The sequence below is a fragment of the Pleuronectes platessa genome, chromosome 10, assembly GCF_947347685.1.
Source record: "Pleuronectes platessa chromosome 10, fPlePla1.1, whole genome shotgun sequence".
Lineage (NCBI taxonomy): Eukaryota > Metazoa > Chordata > Actinopteri > Pleuronectiformes > Pleuronectidae > Pleuronectes > Pleuronectes platessa.
The window spans coordinates 9,303,590-9,328,099 of record NC_070635.1 but is presented as its reverse complement, the minus strand read 5'-3'; the positions used below and the strand labels follow the sequence as shown (position 1 = coordinate 9,328,099).

The window sequence follows — 24,510 nt, the reverse complement described above, 5'->3', positions numbered from 1 at the left end:
CGGGGGGATTATAACACAGGGGGGAGAGAGAGTGTTAATATGGGCCATAAACAGTACTTGGCTCTGTACCTAATGCACGAGACGGCGGCAGAGGAGGGGGCCCGACAGGAGGACACTGGTTGTAATGGGAGGGATAAGATGGAAGTGGGTGGTTGAGTGTCGCTCCACTAGACGTGAATGATTAAATGATCTCTTGCTGGATTATTATTCCATATTCTAAATGGGAGATTTTTTAAGCTTCATAAACAAATGCACTCATTTATGAGGGATTAACCGTAATCTCTCTATTTCTATCCTTCCCCCCCTGTGCACCTCTCTTTCTCTCTCTCTCTCTATGTTCCCTCTCCTCCCTCCTACTGCCTGGAACTCTAGTTACTGATGTAATTACTTTCAGTCACCTGCTGGTGTGTTGCTGTCTGATCAAGTTTCAACTCTCAACCGAAAACTGAGATGAACCTTAATTCTTTCATTTCTCATGTTTAATCAGCCGGCAGCCGCAGAAAGACCTCAGGCCATCGCTTAACAGTTTACACAACTTTGCTTTCCCTTTGCCAAATGTTTTTGTTCTCTCTGGCTCTTTCTGCACCTCACTTCACTGGATACGGCTCACTTATGCAAAGAAAGTCACGTTCATTTCCTCTTTTATTCTCTTCATTTTTCTGATATCAGACACGGGCCGTGTTTCCCTCCCTTACCTTCATCATATACAATATAAACACAGTATATACATTCCAGCTTCACATGAAAATCGCAGCAAGATGAAGAGAGTGAATGTTAAAAATCAGATGAGTTGAAATGTTTTGGGTGTTTTGGTTCTGTTATGGGATGATGTCTTTTCCACTGGAATGGCAGCAAATGAGAATGGGTTCCAGTTTTAGTCTCTTCAGGTTAGTTCGGACTCTCACAGCTCGTCTTTGGCCCCCGTCACCCTGCCTCTCCCCCGGCTCCTCTCATTTGAGGCTTGGCTCCGAGCGTTCCTGGTGGCGGTGGTGCTGCCGCCCTTCGCCTCCTCCTCGTCCTTCTTCACCACACTCTGCCCGTCGGCGGCCCACAAGGCCTCTGCCTCCTCTCGCTCCTGAGGGAGAGACACAGAAATACAGTGATGACAGATGAAGGATTGTTTTCCTGTGGCATGAAAAATAAAGTCTGGAGTTATAACAGTGCCACTGGTGGACGAGTCTCATCAGGTCAGAAAACTGACTCACTAATGCCTGTTACACACCAATACTTCCATAAACCTCACTAACATTGGCTAATATTAGCCACCATAAGCCCCTGGTCCTAGCAGACCAAATAAGGCTGCAGCAGCAAAAACCTCTGAGGGCACTGACCTGAGTAAGGGTTTGTTTTCTGGCTTGTGAATTTGACTTTTTATCTTCAAGAAGGAGAACGTGTTTTTTCTTCGTTTAAAAGTAAAGATGAGTCTAGAACTCAAAATGTTTTCCTGGAATTTTCTGGATGGGCGAGAACGTGAATGTCAGGGTCAGATCAACCCGACACTTTCTGGAACTTTTCCTGATGGCCCCCGTGGTAACATGAAACAGGCCTGATGATGCTCAATGTGACAAAGCACGGAACTGGGAGAGCTACTGGAACTATTTCAAGATCACCTTTTGTCTCAGCTATGAAACTTATTAGAGGAGTATCTGGTATTTTTTACAGATGAGGACACTGCACTTTTTCAAAATGATTGATTGCCTGAATTCAAAACAAATTATAAAGCTTAAATATCAGTAGTTTACAAATTGATACATCATTTTCCCAAGGGGAGTAAACACCACGCTGAACCAAAAGGCCCCTGACATGGTGTGTCTATGATAGAACAAGTAAACAACCACTGGATTTGCATTTCTCTCCAGCTGATCTCACAACTTCGGCTCTCACACGACTGCAGGAGGAGGAGGTCACTGCCGAGTGCCATCGTCATGCTCACCATATCCCTGTAGAGCTTCTCCTTTGTAAACCACAGGGCGAGCGAGCACCGCCGGCCACTGGTCACCGCAGTAACACCGTGGGGATTCACTGGACCTGAGGAGAAGCCCACCAGTCGACCACAGCTGGGTTTGACTTGAGCCTGGAGGCATGGAGAGGAAAATCATTAACTCGACTTTTAAATGATTTTCTCATATGAAATGTTGAAAAGTGACCCACCGTTACTGTCTTGGCATCCCTGTTCGTGAAAAACAGCTCTCCGCCATCAAAGTTGTCGTTCAGGTAGAGAATAGCACTGTGACAGAAACAGGTGTGAAGTGCGTGACGGCAAAACTATAATGGCTCAAATAGAGTTCATAAATGCAGTCCCCTTAAATTCACTAGATCCAGATATTTGTTTGAATCTGCACTAAATTCCACATACTCATACATATCCTAAACATGCCCGATTTTTTTCATCAAGATCCAAATTATTACTCTCTAAGAAATCAAGGAGAAAGTTGAAAAATGAACTTCCTTCTTGACCCATACCGCATCCTTAATGTAATCCGTCCAGCAGTTTTTGCATAATCATGCTAACTACCAGACAAACAAACAAACAAACACATCTATTTTCTCTATCTTGCCTTGTCTCTCCCTTCTTCTATGTGAAGGAGTCAAATACAAACAAATCTTTGTTATATCACTTGATTCAGAAATGTTCATTCGAATAAAACAACATTTTCTCATTTTGTCTGAAGGTTTAATTATCAATATGAGAAGTTTGTGATGACATGAATCATAAGTTACTGAGTGAAGGTATTTGTGTGTACCTCAGGTCTCTGTGTATGAACGCTGGCGGCTCCTTCCAGCACTGTTTGGTCTCCGGCTCAAGGAGGCAGTTGTCGACGTGGACGGGGTGGGACAGGTCCAATCTGCCCTCCTGGTGCCCTGAGAGCACAGAAAATCAAACAAACTAAATGTATCACTGTCCCAAAACAACAGGACACATTATAGTTCAAATAATCAGAGCACAGGGGAAACGCTGCAGTGCTTTTAGTTTGGTTTGGTATCTACCTGCGATGGCACTGCGGCAGACCAGGTGTGTGAACGACACGAAGAGTCCTGAGGGGCTCCTGAAGTAGGAATGCAGCAGGTCTCTGGCTCGCTCGCCCAGCTCGTGTAACAGTCTGGCATCTGATTGGTTGACCAGGCCTTCCTGAGCCAGCTGTAAAAAACAGGTTAAAATCACATTGAAAACACTGCACATCATTATAATGTGATTCACATTTAGTTCATGAGGTTATTACCTTTAAAGCCCTGAGCACAGTCAGGCCCTCAAACATCTCATGCGGTGTGTGAGGAGACCGTCGTCCTCTGTAGCCGTCTCCAACTGATGCCGCAGCCTATCGGAGACGAGAGGAAATGAAAAGGCGAGAGTGTTCCTGGTTCTTTCCGATCGAGGTCTGACACTCGTGAATCAACGTGAACTTACCGCTGCTAGCTGCAGTACTCGGTCACACTCCTTCTCGGTCATCACTCCGTCTAATGCTACGCGATTGGTCCCGTTCAAGATCAGGTCATCCATGGTGATGGTCACGCCCTTACGAGGGACCGGACCACCTGGAGAGAGGGCGAGTAAGAAAGGGTGAGAGAGGAAAGTCGTGAATTATAAACGTTACCAGAGAAGAGTTGGAATGACTCTCTCACCTGCGAAAAAGCCACTGTCATCCACTTCCTCCTCCTGATCGCCCTTATTTATTTTCTCGTTTATTTTTTCTTTTTCAACTCTGAAAGTAGAAATACAAAACTATCTGTCAACATTGTATAAACCAAAGCTCCAGGTCGTATTTTCCTTTTCTTAATTTCTCACCTCCAAGCCGCTCTCAGCGATTCAGGTACAACATCCTCAGGAGTCCAAAGATCCTACATGAAAATCAATTATTAAAGTTTCTAAATTCTCATGCACGTGCATCAGAAACACTGTTTATTTGGTATGGACACATACTGGGTCGGTAAAACTGAGGTCGAGGTTCTCCATCCCGAAATACAGGAGCTTCTTCTCCTGCAAAGAGCGACTGAAGTATCGGACAATTTCCTGTAGAAAAACACAAAAGTTTGGTCAAAGAGTTGAATTTTAGGTCTTTGTGTAGATAAAATGACTCAACAGTGATTCCACACATTCTTTCATGGATAAAGAAAGGACAAAAACATTTTGCACCAAGAATAGTTGGTTCCCGGTTCACTTATGAACCTTCCAGCTGAGTGCATTTATGAATTAAGAGAATAAATCAATCACTGATATAATTATTTTCACTACAGTGGTGATTTCAATATAAAGGAAATGGAGCGGTACCTGAGCAGGCGGTGACTCTGTGTCACCTCCTAGTGTTTCATAGTAGAGCTGCAGGTTGTTTAAAGAGTCCTTGTCTGTGGGGTAAAACAGGAGAAGAGAGCGCAGTGTCTGCACGGCTCCAGTAATGTCACCAGCTGTTGAGAAGCGTGAATGGAAAAATGAATAAAAGTCAATGGACAGTATTTATATAACACTTTTCTAGTTTTATCGACCACTCAAAGTGCTTCACAGTACGATGCACATTCATTCTATCACACACTGCCGGCATGGCCACCAGACACAATCTGCAGACTGAAGGAGCTGGGGATCGAACTACCGTCTTGTTATTGGACGACCTGTTTTACCTCCTGAACGACAGCCACACTTGTAGATTCAAAATGAACGTGTTACCATATTAAGATAAAGAGAATTTGGAGGAAGATGACGCATCAAGCAAAGAGGAATCGTTGCCATTTTTTTATGATATATATATATCAGTGAATATATCAGTATCAGAAATAGTTTATTTCTTAGTATCAGTGTTCGCATCTGCCCCGAAAGCATATTGACCGGCTCCAATTGTATCATCACATCATAAATGAATCATCTTGTTGAACTTGACCTTTAAACTGTGCAATATGCAGATGTTCCAGCTGTGTGGGCAGGTAGTCCTCCTGAGCAGAAATCCTTCCGGGTCGTGTGGCGACCTGAGTCACACAGAACTGCCGGCACGAGAGCAGGGAGAGAGACAGAGCTGGAGGGGAAAGAAAACGAAAGTAAAAATGGCCACCATGTCTTTTCTCTCTGTCTGTGTCACAGATAAACATTCAGTCTTTTCTCTCTCTCTCTTACCTGCAGCCTTCTGGAACACACCGTCCACACTGCCCACTCCCCTGTCCTCTGGCAGCAGCTGGGAGGCCACCTCACACTGCACCCTGCACTCCTCCGTCTGCCGCAGGGTCTCATTCACACACGCCTTCCATTTCTCTGACGCTTGCCTCCAGTCAGAGGAGGCCTCATACTGCACTGCAGCATCATAAAGGTCCTGGGGTTAATGGGTTCGAGAAGAATATGTTTCTATTAAAGATAGAGATACTTCCTCATTTGCTTTTGCTTTTGTTATATTAATATAAAGTTTAAAACATAAAGAAGTTGAGTTGATTGAAAGGTAAGAGCTGGATGAATTGTGAGACGTAAGCAGATACTAATACATGGAGGATTGAAACTTATTTCAGACAAGATGGGTCATGTTATAACAAGTGAGTCTGAGGAGAGTAAATCAGTGGCTGAGACCGAGGCCTTTTGTGAGCATTGTTGAATTCCAGAAAGTGAATGTGAGAGTGAGAGAGAGAGTGAGAGAGAGAGAGAGAGAGAGAGAGAGAAAGAGAGAAAGAAATTCCATCCCTCAGGCCATAGTTGGCTCTCCTAGTTAAAAATTCAGAATATTTCTCTTCAAATACCCTTTGAGTCCAGTAAATCAGTCTCATTTGCCAAAAGAAAATCGGAACTCCTGAAATGTCGGTAAAAGTGTACATTTATTAATTCAAATAGAAAATTCAAATATTAAACTATTATGCAAATATTCCTTAATTTGACTTTGACTTTTCTGGAAAAATAACCCACTGCAGCTGCTCAATATATAAAGTCTTAGTGACCTTTTCCTTCCTCACTCACCCAGTGCTTCTCGTTCTCGATCTCTCTGTCCTGGAAGGCCTCTTCGGTCACTCCTTCCATCCGCCTGTACTTCTCAATGTTGTTCCTCATCTCCAGGTGACTGGGATTGGCCACAAAGTACGTATGAGCTGCTGACGCCGCCTTCTGCAACTTTTCCAACTGATGTGGATGAAGAGGAGAGTGTGAATGGGAGAGTTGAAGCTGCTTAGGCCACTTTCAGATAAGCCCACTTGCACGTCTATCAGGAGCGATGAGAAACGACCAGTTATTAGAGCATCACAGACCTGTGTGAGGGCCTGGAGAGCAGCTTACCTTGTAGTATGTGACCTGCAGATAGTTGTAAGGGTTGCGAGTGCCGAATTCATATTCTATGTCTGAGGAAACCGGAAGCTGCCCTGCAGGGCTGACAGAGCGTCCGACACAAAACCTCAAACACTCAGCCCTCTGCTGCACCCAATCCAAGGTCCAGAGGTCCCACAGACTCCCCTCCGCAGAGTCTAACACAGGAAACACATGAATCATTTTCACAAGTGAAATATTGCTCAGGAGGATAATGTCTAATAAGAATGATAATTATAGTCGTTGAGATTCTGAAAGAGGTTTCTTGCGAGCAGCTTGAGAGGGAAGTCCTGAGACTCTCTAAAACCCCTCTTGAGGAGGTTTCAATGTTTGAGTGAATCTTGTCAACCACTATTGGTGATACTCCTGCCCTTGTTTGGGATGACTCTGAATCTTTCAATTCTGAACTGAATCTCTTAATAAATCTTTTATTAAACTCCTTGGTTTTCTCTGTGTCGTCTGTCGCTTATTGAGAAAGATATTAATTTAGCATGATAGTTTACCCAACAAGCTAAACATAAACTATAGTCAGAACTGATTATAAATCAAACCTGACTGGAACTAAGCAATCATTGCTATTGAACTTTTAAATCAAATGAAAAAATAAAGGAAATGTTCTTAAGGTATACTTCATATTGGTTAAGAAGTCAATTTTTTTATATTTAAATAATTTATATTTACATCAGGAGCAGGTCCTCTCTATGGAGGCCGCCATGTTGTTTAACAGTAGCCCAGACTGGACAAACTAAACATCTTTTGAATTTTTATGACAACTCAAGCTACCACATGTTTGGAAGGGGAGGGTGATGTGAGGGGTATTCAGCTGCAACATAAAACTTCACCACTAGATGTCACTAAATTCTACACACTGAACCTTTAATGCGAATTTAATCAAACGCCTACTGAAGAACTGTTGAACGCGACCCCAATCTCACACGCGCACACGAACTCTCCACACCGCACGTACCCAGTTTAGACAGCCCCTGTGTCCCTGCTGCCTCACACTCCTCATGGCACTGTCTGCGCACCCTGTGCAGCGACTGCTTGGTCAGGATGGATTTCTCCAGCATCTCCGCAGCCTTCGCCCACTCCTCGCCGAAGTACGCACGGACCCCGCTGTAGTACATGCGGTCATATGGCTGAAGGAGAGCCAGGAGGTTGGCGCTGCCCACGGCCGGACCCACCGCGGCGACATGGAGGGATGCTCGGAGGACTAAATGAAACGCCACGTATACAGAGAGTAGGACAGAGAGCTGCGCCATGGCCCCCGAGACAACCCGTCCGGAGTGGAGACACAGCTGGAGGAGGAGGAGGAGGAGGGGGAGGGACTATGGAAAAAGTTTTGGTGAAGAAAGAGAGAGTTCGCCAAAGTTTCCTCCTCCCGTTCCAGGATATTATGGAACTGTCATTCTCATCTTAATTTCTACATCTGCGACCAGTCGTTTTTATTTGTTATGAATTAAATGAATCCTATTGTCTCGTTTTGAGCTGATTGTTAAAACTCGAACTAAAAACTTCCCAGCAACGGCAGAGTTGGTGTATTCTTCAATGCAGCCGCTAGAGGCAGCCTTGAACGTAGTGTTTCGGAAGTTACCGTAAATATACGAGTTGGGCAGGTTGAGCACAAACCAACTGTGTCGGATGGATGGATGGATGGATGGTGAATGGATGGGTTGGTGGATGGATGAATGTTTATTCTGATTTTTGCAATGCACTCATTTGTCTGCTCTTGGGCTCATACTAATTTTAAAGCCACACACTCAATGAAAATACTGTAAACTGCCAGGGTCCTCATAGTCATCTAGATTCCCAATAGAACTCTTAAAAACGTATTCAAATACACCATTTGCATAGGGCAGTAGTTCACAAATGGGTATGGAGATAAATATTAGAGGTAGAGTTTGGATAACGTTAACATTTATTGACAAAAAACATATATTTTACAAAATTTTAGTTGTTTTTATGCAAGAAATGTTCCTCCCGTTGGAGGGCAGTATGGAACGAGTTAGAATTTAAAGTATCAAGAAATCAAACCTGTCTGATAACTGTAGAGGAGAAGAACAAGGGGCATGAAATAGAATTAAACACATACAACATCAGAGATCTCAAAACTGTGCTGGTAAATATAATGAGATAGATTCAATACATGCAGGAGAACAGGTTTAATGTATTGATTAATCGACGATCCACATGTATTCTTAACCAATAACTTAGCTTTAATAGATGGGAGAGTTATTGTGTTCTAAAGCTCGACGGGTGCAGTTATTCTACACATTACGGTATCCAGCAGGCAGCATAGTTCAATCGGCCTTTCGTTCAACACCAGGCAGCGTCTCATGATTCATTCAGCCCAACACACGCACCAGAACACGGGCTAGACACTCTTCCGAGCCGGGGAATCCAGAGGCCGGGGGTCCACACTCAAGGCACAGCCAGCTACTTCGTCATGGCGGACGTTGGGGAGGTTTTGATGTCGGTTTTGTCCACAATTCGGGTTCCGAAGCCCGGGGACCGCGTCCACAAAGACGAATGCGCCTTGTCATTTTCCTCTCCGGTGAGCCATCTTCCCCGCTTCAACCACAGCGCCAGCCTCCAAACTGTGCTTTCATTTCCCCCTCCCTGCCTCCCCGCGTCTCCCGTGTTTGTCCCGTCTGACGCTGTGTCTGCGCTGCTCCACTTTAAAGCTCCGGCTTCCTTCATATTTCTGTTGTGGCTAGCTAGCAAGCTAGCAGCGAGCTAAGCTAATAACGCACTGTAACGGAAACGTAGCTAAGTTAGCTAGTTAGCTAGCCGTGTCAGTGTAAGTGGTATGCTGTCAAACTAGCTAGCAAGCTGACTTGGGTGTTTTTATGGACACATCAGTTGAGGGTCTGCTCATTTTCTTTTCATACAACGCAGCACAGATGCATCCCAGTGTTTCCAGCTGAATATCCCAGTACTAAACCAGTGTTTAGCTGGAATGCAGCTGTTGTTAGCTTGTTTGCTTATGTGTAGCAGCTGATGCTGTGACTTTTTTTTTTGTGGTGTCACGATGGAGTGAGAAAGGAACAGGTTTTGTGATGTTGACCATTGCCGGTGTCTTCTTTGCAGGAGAGTGATGGAGGACTGTATGTGTGCATGAACAGTTTCCTGGGCTTCGGGAGTCAGTATGTGGACAGGCACCACGCTCGCTCCGGCCAGAGGGCTTACTTGCACATCACCCGGGTTCGCAAAGCTAAGGTGGATTCCTCAAGACCGGGGCCGACTCCTCATCCCCCACTGACACCCATTTCAAATCAATGTTTTGCATCAGAATTATCTCTTTTCATTTCCAGCCAACCAATCCCAACACCCACTGACATCCTATGTTATTCTCACAGAAGGAAGAGGATGTCAACTCAGGATCTGGACACCCGCCAAAGAAAAAGCCCACCAGACTGGCCATAGGTGAGCACGAGAAAGGGTATCGATGCAAACAGGTAATATCCAGCTGTACTGTTTCAAAAGCTGACCCATGTCTACCTGCCCTCTTGTGTCTGGTGTGTCCAGGTATCGAAGGAGGTTTTGATGTGGAGCAGGAGCTGTATGAGGAGGATGTAAAGGTGGTCATTTTACCTGACAGACAGGAAGTGACTTCAGAGGGCCTTGCAACCATGCCTGACGTTGTGAGAGAGCGGGTGAGATATCTTGTCTTTTATCTGGCAAGAGAAATCATTCAGATTCTGTCATGTTTATGTGGCAATATAGTACTTGTTAGATTGTTAGATTTGATGCCAATAGGACATAGCACAGGGGCTTGATGCAAACATAAACAATCTTCAGAGATCTTTGACAAGTTAGCCTTCATACAGCATGTAGTAGAAATATCACTTAATAGCACAGGGATGCACAGTGTGTGTAATAAACCTTGTTACCATCAGTAATCAAGTACTTGAGGAGTTTCATCATGAGCGCTTAGGTCTAATTTGTTGACACATTTTCTTTTCCTTAAGGTGTCCCTGTCAATGACGGGTATCATGGCAGCTGACTCAGTGTCTCACACATTACAAGTTCAACAGTGGGATGGAGAGGTGAGACAGGAGTCGAGGTATGCTACTGACCTTAAACAGCTGGATAACGGAGTCAAGATTCCTCCCAGGTAAGAAGAACTGTTCCCTGTCTTGTATAACCCTGGTATTTACACATGTTCTATTGAAGTTAGCAAATAGACTGTCCATACAGTAGCACTTTTGAAATTTGTATCCATGGTGCCATTAGTTTATAAATCTTGTTGATCCTATGATACACATTTAAGATAGAAATAGCTATTCAGTTTTATCATTTGAAAACTCAGGATCTTGGAGAGCAGGGTCTGCAAGAATAAAACATTTCCTTTCAGTTCGACACTCACTACTCACTTACTTATTCTTCTTTTCATCATTTAAGTGGATGGCGGTGTGAGGTCTGTGACCTCGAGGAGAATATTTGGATGAACCTGACAGACGGCAAGTTGCTGTGTGGTCGTAGATATTTTGATGGCTCTGGGGGAAACAACCACGCCCTTCTTCACTTCCAGGAGACAGGATACCCAATCGCTGTCAAACTCGGCACCATCACTCCCGATGGAGCAGGTAAATGGATTGCATGACACTGATATAACTGTTACACATCAAGGACATAGTCTTTGCCCTGGTGAGTCTCCGTGAGTATTTAATCTTGACCTGTATGGAGAAACGATGCTGCAATTTAGCTATATTAACAATTGTATTATTTTATAGATATACACGCAGTACGAGCAGTGTGTGTTAGTGGATGTGCACCCATGAGTCCATGTCTATGTTGCAAGTCTTAGTTATATGCTGGAAATTCATATGTGAAAGTACATTGAGGCAACTTAAATTGAACATAATTGTAATACTCCAACTTTGAAAAATAATAAAAATGTAGAATAGCGATAGGAAAACAGGTCTATCTCCACAGCCCTAGTAGTTGTTAGTATGTTGTAGCACATTAAGCATAAATTGACTGATAACACAATCTTTTGTATGTCCAGATGTGTATTCCTATGATGAGGATGACATGGTATTGGATCCCAAGTTACCAGAGCACCTTGCACACTTTGGCATCAACATGATGACCATGGAGAAGGTAACTTATTACAGTCTTAAGTTGAAACATGTGTTACTTTGTTTTATTTATTTCTCGTTGACCATTGTTTAAAATCTGTAATTTTTTATTCATCGGACCCTGTACTTATAGATGAACGTTTTTAGCCAAGTGTTTTAAATTCAGTCAGAGAGATACAGCTTTTTCCCCTTGTTGGCGGACGTCTACACAGTTATTGCTGGCTCTGCCTTACAGAGCAGACATTGATTATATAGTGTTACTTGATTAAATAGGGGGTTCGAGTTGTGGTTTCGACAACTGCTCCTCTAAAACCCTTCAAAGTCGACACTGAACCTCCTTGGTCTCAGAATCACACCCACCAATTTTGAAGTTGATCAGTTGAACGAATGTCAAGAAAATTGTAGGACAGATGGACAACCAGAAGAGATTTGGGGATTTATTTCTAGGAAGCAACACACTGACATCTTTTTAACAAAAACCCTGTTATTAGTTATAATTGGCCAACTTTTCTTTTTCTTGGTTGTACACTCTTAATTAATATAACATTGTTTAGCCATTTTTACACTACTTGTCTCCCTGTTGGCTTGACTTTGATGCCATACACATCATCATAACTACCTAATTTCCCTAGTTTCAGATAATTTCCTCCACACCTGTTCTTCTTTGTTTTCCTGCTACCATTACTTTTGTGCCATCTGCTTCTCCTTATGCAGAGCGCAGTCTACACAGAATCTCTATGATCTCTGTGGCGCTCACTGCGTACTGTAATGTTATTTCTCGTCTTGCTAATGTATTGCAGCACGGGCCTAATGATATTGCACTGACAGGGGGTGGAGGAGTTATGCTTCAATGGAGCAATGGGAAAAGTGCAGCGCTAAGTGTAGTGTTGATGTATTTTCTTGCTCCTCTGTCTGTTGTCATCACTTCTTCATTTTGGCTACTTTTTCTCATCATTCACAAAACATTGTCGGGGGGCTGTAGCAAGATTTGATTTGCTTGTACCTTGCATCCTGCATTTTCTCATACAACTGACTGCTTTGCCCTCAGACTGAGCGGACTATGACAGAGCTGGAGATTGCAGTGAACCAGCGTGTGGGAGAGTGGGAGGTGATCCAGGAGTCAGGGACCACCCTACGTCCCCTGTTCGGCCCCGGCCTGACTGGCATGAAGAACCTGGGCAACAGCTGCTACCTCAACTCTGTCATGCAAGTGCTCTTCACTGTCCCAGACTTCCAGAGCAAGTCAGTACCCTATATACACTTTGTTAATGCTTCAATATTCATGATTACAGAAGTAGAGGTGAATAAGTTATTGCTCCTGTCTTTGATTTAGAGCTCAACTTTGAAATGTTTTTATCCAACATTAACTGAATGCAAAGAATTGGGTTCACATGTTGATGTCTTCCAGGTACGTGTCCAACATTGACAAGATCATCGATGAAGCTCCTAGTGACCCCACCCAGGACTTCAAAACCCAAGTGTGAGTCTCCTAACTTGGCTCCTGAATTTTATACGATAAGCTCTTTTATTACCACTACCTCTGTTTCCTTGTCCTGTGGTAAAGCTCTGGAGTTTACTTCAGAATTATTCCTTGTCATTAGTGAGCCCTCCTCAAACAGGCCTATAATGTAAATTTTTCTGTGGTGTGCGAGCTGGACATTTTTATAGACAGTCAATGGTGCAGAGTTAAACAACTTTTGTGTTCATCTTACTTGGTTTTGTTTTTCACCATCAACCAACATTAATAAGACAAGCATACACTGTGTGTGAGCTGTCAACCACTAATAGTCTTTTTATGTTATGTTAAAAGTATTTTTTCCCCTTTGTTTTGTCCTCCTAAACTGAAAAGCTCTGTTGATATTGGTAAGTTTTAGATAGACTGATATTGACAGACAAGAGCTTTGCTTTTATTGTGACTTATCTAAACCTGATGGAGCCTCTTTTTGTGAAAACAAAAGTGAAACTTAAGTCTGGTACAGTCTGCTGCATTTACTATGTAACTTGACACCTTTAACAGTCAGGTCTACACAGTGCTTTAATATTTTTAAATACAAAATTGTAAATATCTTGCAAATTGTGTATAACATCTAATTCCAAATTATCTTTACTTTTATAGTGATACAGAAACTTGAGTGAAAGACTTCTCTTCCCAATTTACTTTTCAACATGTTGCTTGAAAGCCAAAAAATACATTCAGATCTATATTCAACTCCTCCTCCTGTGTAATATTTGATGTCAGCTTTGTTTGTTTATCTCAGAGCCAAGCTCGGGTATGGACTGTTGTCAGGAGAGTACTGCAAACCAGCATCAGACCCTGGAGATGAGAACGGTGCCTCTGAACCCAGGGTAAGAGGATTTACATTCAGAAATGAGTGAGAATACAGTTTACCTAAAAACTCACCATTAGAAGAATCTGACTGTTCATGCTTTGTTTGCAGGGAGACCAAGTTGGCATAGCACCCCGAATGTTTAAAGCACTTATTGGACGGGGCCACCCAGAGTTCTCCACCAATCGTCAACAGGATGCTCATGAGTTTTTATTGCACTACATTAACATGGTGGAGGTAAAGTAGCAGTCTGCAGTTGCTTCTGTTGTTTTACTGCTTCTATTATCACTCTCCTCTCTTATAACAGTCTTTCTTTTGACCCTTAGAGAAACTGTCGCTCCGGGCCTAACCCATCTGAAGCCTTCAGGTTCCTGGTGGAGGAGAGGATCGTGTGTGAGCAATCACAGAAAGCCAAGTACACACAGCGGGTAGATTACATCGTTCAGCTTCCTGTGCCCATGGACCAGGCTACCAACACAGGTGATGGAGCTAATGGAATACACTCTCCAGATCTACACATGCTGAGTAATATCCACTGTGTTGGGGTGCAGAGGCAAAGAATAGCATTGGTTTACATCACCAACATGTGTTGAAGGAAGCTGCCCCAATGCCACTAAAGATGATTTGTGAATAATTCATTTTAGCTTAATTCGCAGTGTAATAAAGAAATCAGTTATCCTGGTAAGAAATGGTCATTTTATGACATCATGCACAGCTGTCTTCTCATCCGTCGCATATTGAAAGGTCACGATCAATATTACATTTTAAACTGACTGGCATTGGGGTCCAGCAGTAAAGCATACAATCCAAATGGCACTGAATACACAAGATAGAGCAATGACCAGGTAAAGCGTCCCTTCACTTTCCCTGCAGGAAAGCTGTTGCTCATTAGATAGCAAAGTGATTCGTCCACTGATCATATGTTAAAAGCCTCAAAGTCAAAAATTTGACCCAATCCACTTTGTTGCATCTTTTAATCAGCTATAAAAACCAGAGCTGATATTATTTGCAGTAGTTGTTTAGGCTGATATCGATATTTGAGAAGTTCTATTTGTGTATGCACTGACATTGTAATGATAAACTGATTTATTCTCTTATCTCTTACATGTTTGCAGTAAGCTAATATGAGCTGATATTTCTCCCTGGTCAGTTTCAGTCTAACTCTTATTTAAAGTGTTATGTATAATTTTAGGGATTAAACAATAAAGTGCTCAGATAATGCCATAGTATGAGTGATATTTGATCCCCTGTGACCAAAAAATACATCCTGCATTTGTATCTTGAGTAATGCTAATACTTCTATAACAATTTTGTGTTTTTTAAAGGCTCATATTTCTTTCAATTGTTTTTCAAACGTTGTTTATTGTTTTTACAGAAGAGCTTCAGGAGGCAGAGCGCCGGCGTGAGGAGGGGGACTCATCCGCCCCGACAGTGCGCGCACAAATCCCCTTCACATCTTGCATGGCAGCCCTCAGTGAACCCGAGATCCTCGCCGACTTCTGGAGCTCAGCTGTTCAAGCCAAAACTACTGCTACCAAGTATGAAAGTTATGCCCATTCACAGCATGAAAGAGATTATCAAATCTTACAATGAATTTGTTAACATCAGCTTTTGTCTCTTTTCAGAACAACCCGCTTTGCCTCTTTCCCCGACCACCTGGTGATCCAGATTAAGAAGTTTACCATTGGCCTTGACTGGGTACCCAAGAAACTGGGTAATCAAATATTTTATTAAATGTTTTTGTTGCAGAGATGTTTAGTTTTCTTACTGTACGTACATTTATGTATTCTTGACAGAGATGGAAATCTGCTCACTGAGACAAACTAGGCCTCAGAGTCTATTGGCCCTGGAACATTTTTAAACATATGAATCGCATACATAAGTTTGATCTAAAACAATAACCTGGTGGGCTTCATGGGTTCTAGTTACAAAGCAATGTCACTTTGATGTCACCCCTGTTATCATCATCACCATAGCAATCGCAATTTAGAATACATGGGAGGTAAGGAATAGGGGTCCCAACGGCCGATAGTTGGTTTGTCTAGTGCTCAGATGGTCATTTAAATCTCTTTTTCGATTAAATATCTTTCTAATGCCATTATACTGACAACAAATAATAATAATAAAAAATAAAAAAATGCATTCCAAATCCCAGGAGCTTTTTATAGTTGAATTGCAGAGGTGTGATTTTAATTTTGTTCTCCCCTCCGTTTAGACGTGAGCATAGACGTTCCTGACACTCTGGACCTGAGCGCACTTCATGCCATTGGCCAGCAGCCGGGGGAGGAGCTTCTACCAGAGGTGGCCCCGCCCTCACTTGTGACCCCTGATATGGAGGTTAAAGGTATCCTGGGTTTCCATGGCAACGAGGAGGACGACTCGCTCTACTCCCCACTGCTGTGTCAGTCTGTCTGTCTTTCTGCTCTTTGACTCCTTCCTCTGTGACACTCTTATTTGTCTGCCCTTGTTTCCCACTTTTCTTCTTTTCTGCCTTTTCTGTTTTCTCGAGTCCGTCCTTTGCCATTAATTTGTGTTACTTTTGTGTCATGTGAAGTTGTTTTCGTTGCATTTTAAATTAAAGAAGTCATGTTTCATGCTTTTCTTTTAGTAGTTATATATGATTTGGTTTCCAATATTTTCTTTATACCATATTTTTTTACCTGTTTGTTCTTTTAACTTCTGTTCATATTGAGGAAGTGCTCCGGACACAAGAAACAAGAGCAACAATTATTGTATTTCTATGAAAACAAACAAAACCAAATACATTTTCCAAAAATGGATCCAAGTAATTCAAGTGTTTCCTCTCAACCCTCAGCTCCAGTTCTTGATGACTCCACGTTGTCTCAGTTATGTGAAATGGGATTCCCACTGGAGGCCTGCAGGAAAGCAGTGTACTACACTGGGAACACTGGAACTGATGCTGCCATGAATTGGATCATGGGCCATATGGATGACCCAGGTGTGTAATAATAATATTATTAATAATAATAACAACTAAAACATTTTATTCCGTGCTTATCAAGAGACCCAAGGACGCTTTACATGTTTAGAGCAATGGGAATTCACCAGTAAGCAAAGCATCAGTCTGACGGCTCCTATCAGTTCACATGTACTCCTTCTGATTGGCTACAGACTTCTCGGCCCCCCTGGTGTTGCCAGGCTGCAGCTCCGGCACCACTCCCACAGAGAGCCTCTCCGAGGAGCACCTGGCAACCATCGTCTCCATGGGCTTCAGCCGAGACCAGGCAACCAAAGCACTCCGAGCCACGGTGAGAATCCAACTCCGTCCAGCTCGAGATGAGGACTTTTACTAATTTCACAGGCGGCTAGACTCAAAGTCGAACTGGGCCAATACAGGCACAGCTGCCGTCTTTGAATTCAGTCAGCAATGAAGCCACGTTTTTGTCTTTCTTGGAGAAAGTCCCCCAAGTGTGTTTCTATACCTCAACAAAATGAGTCACAGGATTTAACTTAAAGCTGCATTGGGCTTCACTCTCTCAAATACTAGCAAGTATGTCTTTTAGTTACTATGTCTAAAGGACCTTTGTGGTTCTGATGAATAGTACAGACGTTAAAAACATACTTCTTATGTGGATGTATTATTAAGAACCTTGGCTACCACAGTTTTGACTACATATCCAAATGAAACAGCCAGAGATTAGTTAGTGGGCAAAAGTTGAGAAGCACTAGGTGACTAACATCAAATTTCCATACGGCGTTTACTCAAACAGAAAACAAAGCTTGTTTAGATTAGTTAAATATAGTTTTTCACCATTAGACACTAATCAGGATCTATGTCTTGCCACTTATGTGGAAGGGAAGTACTTAGAGCCGCCTGCTGTTAAATTATATTGACATCGTTAACTATTGGCTCCTTATAATAGTAAAGTATCACAGTATTTTTGAATTATTTATTAAAGTATCACAACCCCACTAAACATAAATGCAGCTTCCCCTTTATGGGTCAAAATTACTACAATCCATTTGATGTATTTTGCAGTGTGTCCTCTACCTCATAAAATATTGTACTTAAAAAGAACTCACACTGATTATAGATTTGCCGTTTCCATCTTTCCCAACTGGTGTTTGTTTGTCAGAGTAATGTACTGGAGCGTGCAGTGGACTGGATCTTCTCGCACCTGGATGACCTGGAGTCCATGGATGTGTCTGAAGGAGGCCGCTCGGCTGCAGAGAGCGAGGGCAGGGAGCCGCCCCCTGGGCCCCGAGTCAGAGACGGACCAGGAAGTGAGTCTAAGAGAGACCGAGGCATTCAGAACAGTTATCACCTCAGATTGTGTCAACAGCAGATTTTCCATCTGACGTCTTTTGTTCTTTCAGCAATCATATTTCAATGTGATACTTTTGATAATATGTATCCATCAAATCTATTTTATAGTATTGATTGAATTTGTGTTTTGTTTATCCAGAGTACGAGCTCTTTGCATTCATCAGTCACATGGGGACGAGCACAATGTGCGGCCACTACGTCTGTCACATCAAGAAGGATCAGCAGTGAGTTGGGGTTTTTCACACTTGTTTCGAACTCACAGGAATATTTTACTCTTTCAATGCATCAAAATGTCGTTTTTTTTAAATTCAAAGGAAAAAGTTTGAGAGAAAATCTAAACTGAGAAAATTTAATAAATTGCATTTATATTTACCTGTTTTCCAGAAGCAACGGAAATACAAATTAGTCACAGTCTAAGAAATGATATGCTTTTATGTTCTCAAACCATTTATTGGTCATGATGGAGGAAATGTCTTTAAAGAATCATATTCAAAATATTATGTAGCAGGAGTCATGGTTCCTCACCAGGGGGCAGCAAACTCCAGGTCTGGTTTAAACAATTAAGCTGTTCAACACAATGTTAATGGTTTTAAATATACTTTGGAAATCTATTTGGATAACACAAGTATTCCCATCTGTACCCGTGGATTCTTCTCTGAACAATAACTTAATATTTTATCTATTAATATGCTTTTAGTTATTTGGTAACAGCAGGTGTCACCAGACTCTGAACTTTGTATCCTCTGTTTGTTAGGTGGGTCATCTTCAATGATCAGAAGGTGTGTGCTTCAGAGAAACCTCCCAAAGACCTGGGATACCTCTACTTCTACCGGAGGGTGGCGGACTGAGACATCGGAGCAAATTGCTTGGCGTGAGGGAGGAGAGCTGTGGACGCTAACACAAACGCAACAACAACACTTCATGAAAAGTCGCATCCCCAACAAGCTCAAATGCTTTGGCTTGCTTCAAAATGATAAAAACATGTAAATAAATCTCTCCGATTGCAAATATACACACAGTCAAATCAATTGGTGCAGATGTACAGATGAGGTGTTTGGGGCTTGGGGACGAGCCGGGGGCCTGTTCTGTGAGCACAGTCACTTTATTTATCTGGAAAACTTTTCTGATTGAAACTGAGATCTGTTTTCTCAGCAAATGCATCCAGATAATTCCGAGAACCTGCTCCACGGAACAAGTCCATCCACTCTTTATTAGTAAGTTTTCTTAACTTTCACATGAATCCATTTCCTGTTGATTTCTACTGCCGTCAGTAGTCACTGCCCCTCCCCGTCAAATTACTGCCTCCACCCGCCTCTTTTATTGGACTGTTGCAGCTTGGTCTCGCAGTCGCGGCCGTGCACCACCACCACCTCCTCCTCCTCTTCCTCCTCCGCCTTATTCAGTGAGGATGTGAAAACACTTCCACTACAATAACAAGAGGAAATGTCAGAAAATCAAACATTAAAGAAGAAAAAGCTCAAATGCGTGTTAAAACTAAATAATAAAAAAAGTCAAAACACCAAATTAACTTGTTTTTTTCTAAAGGTTTGGTGAGGGTGATACCTGAGTGTTTTTTGTGCGGTTTTTATTTTGCAAACATCCTTTGTTATTTCTGCTGTGACAAATAAAGAATTGTCTTTCTGTCATGTGGCCTATTTCTTTTTCTCTACTGCCTATTCTCCTTTCTTTTGATTTCAACACCAAAACTGAATATTCATTCTTGGCCACAAATCATGATACCAGTATGTATTGTTTGTTAAATTAATCCAACGTCTCCTCGTTTCATTATTTATACACAAGTGAGTTTAAGCTCCTTCACAAAAGTCTCTGCTTCACAAAGCTGCGGTTTCCAGAATCCCAGACCTAGTTTTTGTAGAAGTGAAGGGCATACGCAGAGAGCTGGGGTTTGCATTGGCCCACATCTTTCAAACAGTGCATGTTCTTCTGTAGACGTCTTCCGCCTTCTCTAGTTTCTGCCTCCTTGTTCACTCGAGTTCAGTGAAGTGAAGGATGAGGAAAGAATTCAACCTTTAGTAACAGCACGAAAAACACCACACTGCGTCAAATTGAAGGTAAGATCCAAAACTGAATTACGAAATCAAGCTTTGTGTTGTTAGATTAAATTGAAAGATTCAGTTTGAACATGTTGAAACTATTTTTACTTTGTTCCGTGCAAAAGTGAAACCTTAAGGAAAAATGAAGCAATTTGAGTAACTTTTTTTTGTAGAGCAATTTTCAGTCTTGTATATGTTTGTTAATTAAAACCCTATCACATTACATTTCATTTAGCAGACACTTTTATCCAAAGCGACTTACAATAAGTGCATTTAACCACGAGGGATCAAACCCAGAACAACAAGAATCAAGAAAGTTTGAAACTGTTGATCAGTAGAAGATCAAATAAATGCTCTAACAAATTTAAAGGAGAACAATGTGTGTGACGGTCTCTAATTATATTTATTGCTCAGTCATTCATAGGAAGTATATTGGTAACATATTTTAAAAGATAATTCATTTTGGATTATTATAAGTCTAATAACTACATTTTGTGGCTTTAAAAGGAGACATTTTGAAATTTAAATAAAATCTATAATCATGCTGGGATAAATTCTCAATCTTTAAAAAAATTTAGATATCAAGGAATCAAGAAAGGTTTTAATAACTCATTTTAACTTTCATTATCGTCTTTCATTCCGTTTCCCGGTTTGAAAACTTTCAAAAGCGGATTTCAACTTGTTTCTGACGCACGATCATTTTAATCAATTTGTTGATCATGATGATGAAAACACAAAAGAGCCAAAACATAATTTAGGATTTCAATTTAGTTTTTTAGGACAAGTGAAGCAAATTCTTCTTATTTTCTAATAGACGAGATAGAGAGACGAAGGAAGTAGAGAGGCAGCTCGGTGGTTTGGAATCACATGTTTCTGGGTAAAGTGTGGTGAAGCTCTGTGACTCTGGAAATGTTTGCTACTGTGTGAATTGTGTTCGTCTCCACTGAAAACTTCCATTGTCTGTTATTTTTAGATCCAACATTCAGAATGAACGTCATCGTGTGTTTGGGATTTGGTGAGTTTTACTTTTTAAAATATTTTTTGAAGATCCTATAGATCCAAATATGTCGCATATATTTAAACACTTTGAACCTACCTAGGATAATAACAGTTTTACTCATATACCAACAGTATCAGCAGTTTTACTTTAATTTAATACTCATGGTCTCCTTCTGTGAATATATGGTATGAAATGCAGTGTGCTGTTCTCTCCTCAGTGCTGGGTGCCCTCTCTGATGCAGCCACGGTGATCCACTCAAAACCCAGGCAGAGCGTCACTTTGAAGTGTGGGGTGGACTCCTACAGCGGAAGCCTGACGTGGAAACACAAGGATGAAATGATTATTCAAATTGCGAGATCCGGCCCCCCTCGCAAAGGTAGTTCATAAAAACACATAACAGGACATGTGATCATTTCAAAATCACCACTGACATGTGTTCTCTGTGCTAGGCCCGGCTGCCATTAAGCTAAGGTCAAGGCTGAGGGATGATAAGGATCTGGTGATTTCTGAAGTGAGGAAAGAAGACGCTGGAGCGTTCACCTGCGAAGCAGACGGGAGCCGCCACGACCACACGCTTCTTGTGGTTTCAGGTCTGCAGCAGATCATTTGAGCGTTGCACAGGATTTACCTCGAGTTATTTACTAGAGTAAAGAAAAAAATATTTTATTCTTGAAAGCAGAAGCTGTATTGTCTTAAGTGATTGCTATATTAGATCAAGAGTGGATTGAGGAAAGAAAAAACCACCCTAAAATTTAAAAAGCAACTTTTAGGCCTTAAAAGCAAATATAAATAAATAAAGGACAAAAGTACAAATTTTCACTTTTACCTCCACACTTCTTTTACGTTTTCCAGTATTTTACTATTCGAACCTTATAAAGTCAGGAGTGTGACAGGAGACGGATTAAAAACAAACAAAAAGACAGAAGCTGAAATATCCAGATTGTTGTGTTTAACATGACTCAAGCTTCAAAGGCACTGGATCCTGTTCAAAAAGCCTCCCCACCTGACAAACCTCCACTCTCATCCGCAAGACTCACCTCGCACTGCTTCTGTTGTAAACTTCCTGTTGAAAATGTGAAGCTGAGAAATATTCAAGGTTATTTCTCTCTTTAGAAAACGTATATTTTGTGATGGTAAAACTGATCTTACACTGATGGAGTTCAGTGAATGAAGTGAAGATGTTCCAGTCGTTACCACCTGGGAACTAGAAGGTCTCTCAGTAAAGTGCATTTCCCCACCATGGTGCAACAGCCTCCTCATTACAACACATCTAAATTCACTAAATACTGGTTTTTATTTGGATCTGCTTAAAAATGTTCATCATGATTCAACAATCATTCTCTGAAAATTTGAGGAAAATATTGAATATCTCGATGTGTTAGAAAAGGTTAAAAAAAACATCATCTGGGATCCATGCCCTGATCTGCACCAAAAACTAAATGAGTTCCTCTCTGACCCATCATTCCACCAGAAATCCCTCCAGTAGTTTTTGTCTAATCAGGCTAAATAACATAAACAACATATCCTCCTGTTAGCCACATGTGTTTAGAAGGTGTTTTATCCTTTTCAGCATAGCTTCCCTTTCTCTAATGGACTCTCACTGGTTCCTGGTTTGTTTCCAGTGTCAGCCAGCCCCTCAGAGGAGCTGCAGCCGGGCGGCGAGGTGAGGCTCAAGTGTGAGGTCGCAGGCCTGAGCCCGGACTCCACTGTGCAGTGGAAGGGGCCGGACGGACGGGCCCACGCGGGGCCAGAATTCCACCTGAATCCCGTGGCCGCCTCGGACGCAGGGGCCTGGCACTGTGAGTTCTCCCACGGCGGGGAGACGTACAGAGAGGAGCTCGCCGTCCGAGTTAAAGGTGTGACACTGGCTTCTCTGCCTCTGACAACACAGCAGAACCTTCCCCATGTGGTCGCTGAGAACAAGCAAGTGTGTTTTTCCTTTCAGAACCTGTGTCTTCAACATCCCCCCCTGTCCAGAGACCAGAGGACAACAAGGACACACTGTGCCCCGGCTGTGCGTACTGCTTTGGATTCTTTTGTGGCCTCTGACCCGAAAATAATCTGAAAGTGACTTTTCCCAGGAAGCCTCACCGACTCGCGCTTTGTGTTTTCTCTCTGCTCGAGCAGGCGGCGCTGATCCTCGCGGTTGGGGGGGTCCGCTCGGCTGGTGGCTGTGGGCTGCAGCAGGAGCCGGTTGCGTGGTCGTGCTCCTCCTGACGGCGCTCGTCATCGTCTTCTGCAGGAGGATCAGGAGACGCAAGGTAAGTGAAGAAAGTCTCCTCTGAAACCAGCAGCAGGAGGGATGGAGGAGCACCAGGAGGAGCACCACGAGGAGCACCAGGAGGAGCAAACCGAGAAAGAGCTGATGACACTTTTTTTTCTTTTCAACTTTAGAGGAAATTGCAGCAGATGATGAAGAAGGGCCAGAGATCCGCGAGGCCCAAGACGTACTGTCAGTGTAACTGGTAAATTCTCCTCACTCCACTCCTCTATTATAATAAAAATCTCAGTTCACTTTACAGATGCTTTCTAATAGACTCCCTTCGCTTCGTACTCACGACTCCTTGACCTTCATTCCCACGGCCCCGCGCGCAGGGAGCTTCATTATTGTCTCATAATTAGCGTGAACACGTCTCCTCTTCTCCTTCCTCTTTATCGCAGCCGGCCAGCCGCGGAGAAACCACAGCGAGGACGTCAGAAGGGGAGGCCGTCCACCCTCGCTCTGAAGCCCCTGCTAATGGAGTGATGGGAGAGACGGATAGAAGAGAGAGGGACGAGGGGACAGAGGATTAGGTGGAGATAGAGAGAGAGAAATGTGAAAGAGAACCCCTGCGAGCAAGTGGCCTGAATGTAAAATGGACTTTTGAATGCCGGTGGAAATCAAATCAAAATGTAAAAGTGTGTTTCTCACCGAATATAATCTGTAGTTCTTCCTCATGTAGCGTGTGAACAAGTATCTCTGTGTCCTCCAGCTTCCCCACCTTCTAATGTTCTGCATAACATCCAGCTGACTTCAGTATCCCTTCTTTCTTTGCTGTATTTGACGTATGCGTTGTATAGTTTATGTATTTTTCTTGTGGGTTTTAAAAGGCCTGAGTATTGTGCTGAAACGTGTCCCCCCCCCCCCCCTCCCCCCCCCTCATTCAATAAACTATAAAGAAACCCAACTGCAGAGTTTCTAAATTCATTCTGTCCTCATGAAAAAAGAGGAAGGAAGTTTCTATCAGGGATGAAACAGTGACACTGACTGTGCAGTTGTGTTTGGATATATCTTTTTACGACCTAACACAACATCGAACACAATCTTTTCTTCTTTACTAGGATGTATTGTTTTAAACTGTCCCTGCATCAGCCCCGAAGACCTGAATATACGCCCCACAACTGGTGCAGGGACGCAGGTGTCGATACCGGTGCTGTGCTAGATAGTGTGGAATACACAGTAAACACCTGTTTCACACAGTAACACAACACCACCAGTGGCATATATACACACGTTCA

General features: G+C 42.6%; 3 protein-coding genes across 3 annotated transcripts; 2 read left to right on the top strand and 1 right to left on the bottom strand.

Moving 5' to 3' along the window:
• Positions 1–624: 624 nt before the first annotated feature.
• Positions 625–7,802, bottom strand: p3h3 (prolyl 3-hydroxylase 3). The gene is made up of 16 exons (XM_053433437.1): positions 7,227–7,802; positions 6,233–6,417; positions 5,921–6,079; positions 5,099–5,291; positions 4,869–5,000; positions 4,268–4,401; positions 3,920–4,009; positions 3,785–3,837; positions 3,622–3,701; positions 3,407–3,534; positions 3,222–3,317; positions 2,989–3,139; positions 2,745–2,862; positions 2,152–2,227; positions 1,934–2,074; positions 625–1,075 (listed from the first exon to the last, which is right to left on the bottom strand). The coding sequence occupies exons 1-16, from the start codon at positions 7,519–7,521 to the stop codon at positions 902–904; spliced, it is 2,205 nt and encodes a 734-aa protein (XP_053289412.1). The 5' UTR covers positions 7,522–7,802; the 3' UTR covers positions 625–901.
• Positions 7,803–8,548: 746 nt separating this feature from the next.
• usp5 (ubiquitin specific peptidase 5 (isopeptidase T)) lies at positions 8,549–19,604 on the top strand. Its single transcript, XM_053432762.1, has 20 exons — positions 8,549–8,813; positions 9,350–9,478; positions 9,619–9,685; positions 9,788–9,915; positions 10,231–10,376; positions 10,664–10,848; positions 11,271–11,365; positions 12,392–12,585; positions 12,752–12,823; positions 13,602–13,689; positions 13,782–13,907; positions 13,997–14,150; positions 15,046–15,208; positions 15,296–15,384; positions 15,886–16,014; positions 16,486–16,629; positions 16,803–16,939; positions 17,768–17,915; positions 18,098–18,182; positions 18,713–19,604. Exons 1-20 carry the CDS (start codon positions 8,706–8,708, stop codon positions 18,804–18,806), a joined length of 2,481 nt encoding a protein of 826 aa, XP_053288737.1. The 5' UTR covers positions 8,549–8,705; the 3' UTR covers positions 18,807–19,604.
• A 237-nt stretch (positions 19,605–19,841) lies between these two features.
• Positions 19,842–24,143, top strand: LOC128449538 (uncharacterized). The gene is made up of 9 exons (XM_053432764.1): positions 19,842–20,030; positions 20,986–21,027; positions 21,230–21,388; positions 21,462–21,602; positions 22,635–22,868; positions 22,958–23,026; positions 23,140–23,273; positions 23,407–23,477; positions 23,674–24,143. Exons 2-9 carry the CDS (start codon positions 21,000–21,002, stop codon positions 23,756–23,758), a joined length of 921 nt encoding a protein of 306 aa, XP_053288739.1. The 5' UTR covers positions 19,842–20,030; positions 20,986–20,999; the 3' UTR covers positions 23,759–24,143.
• The last annotated feature ends 367 nt before the right edge of the window (positions 24,144–24,510 follow it).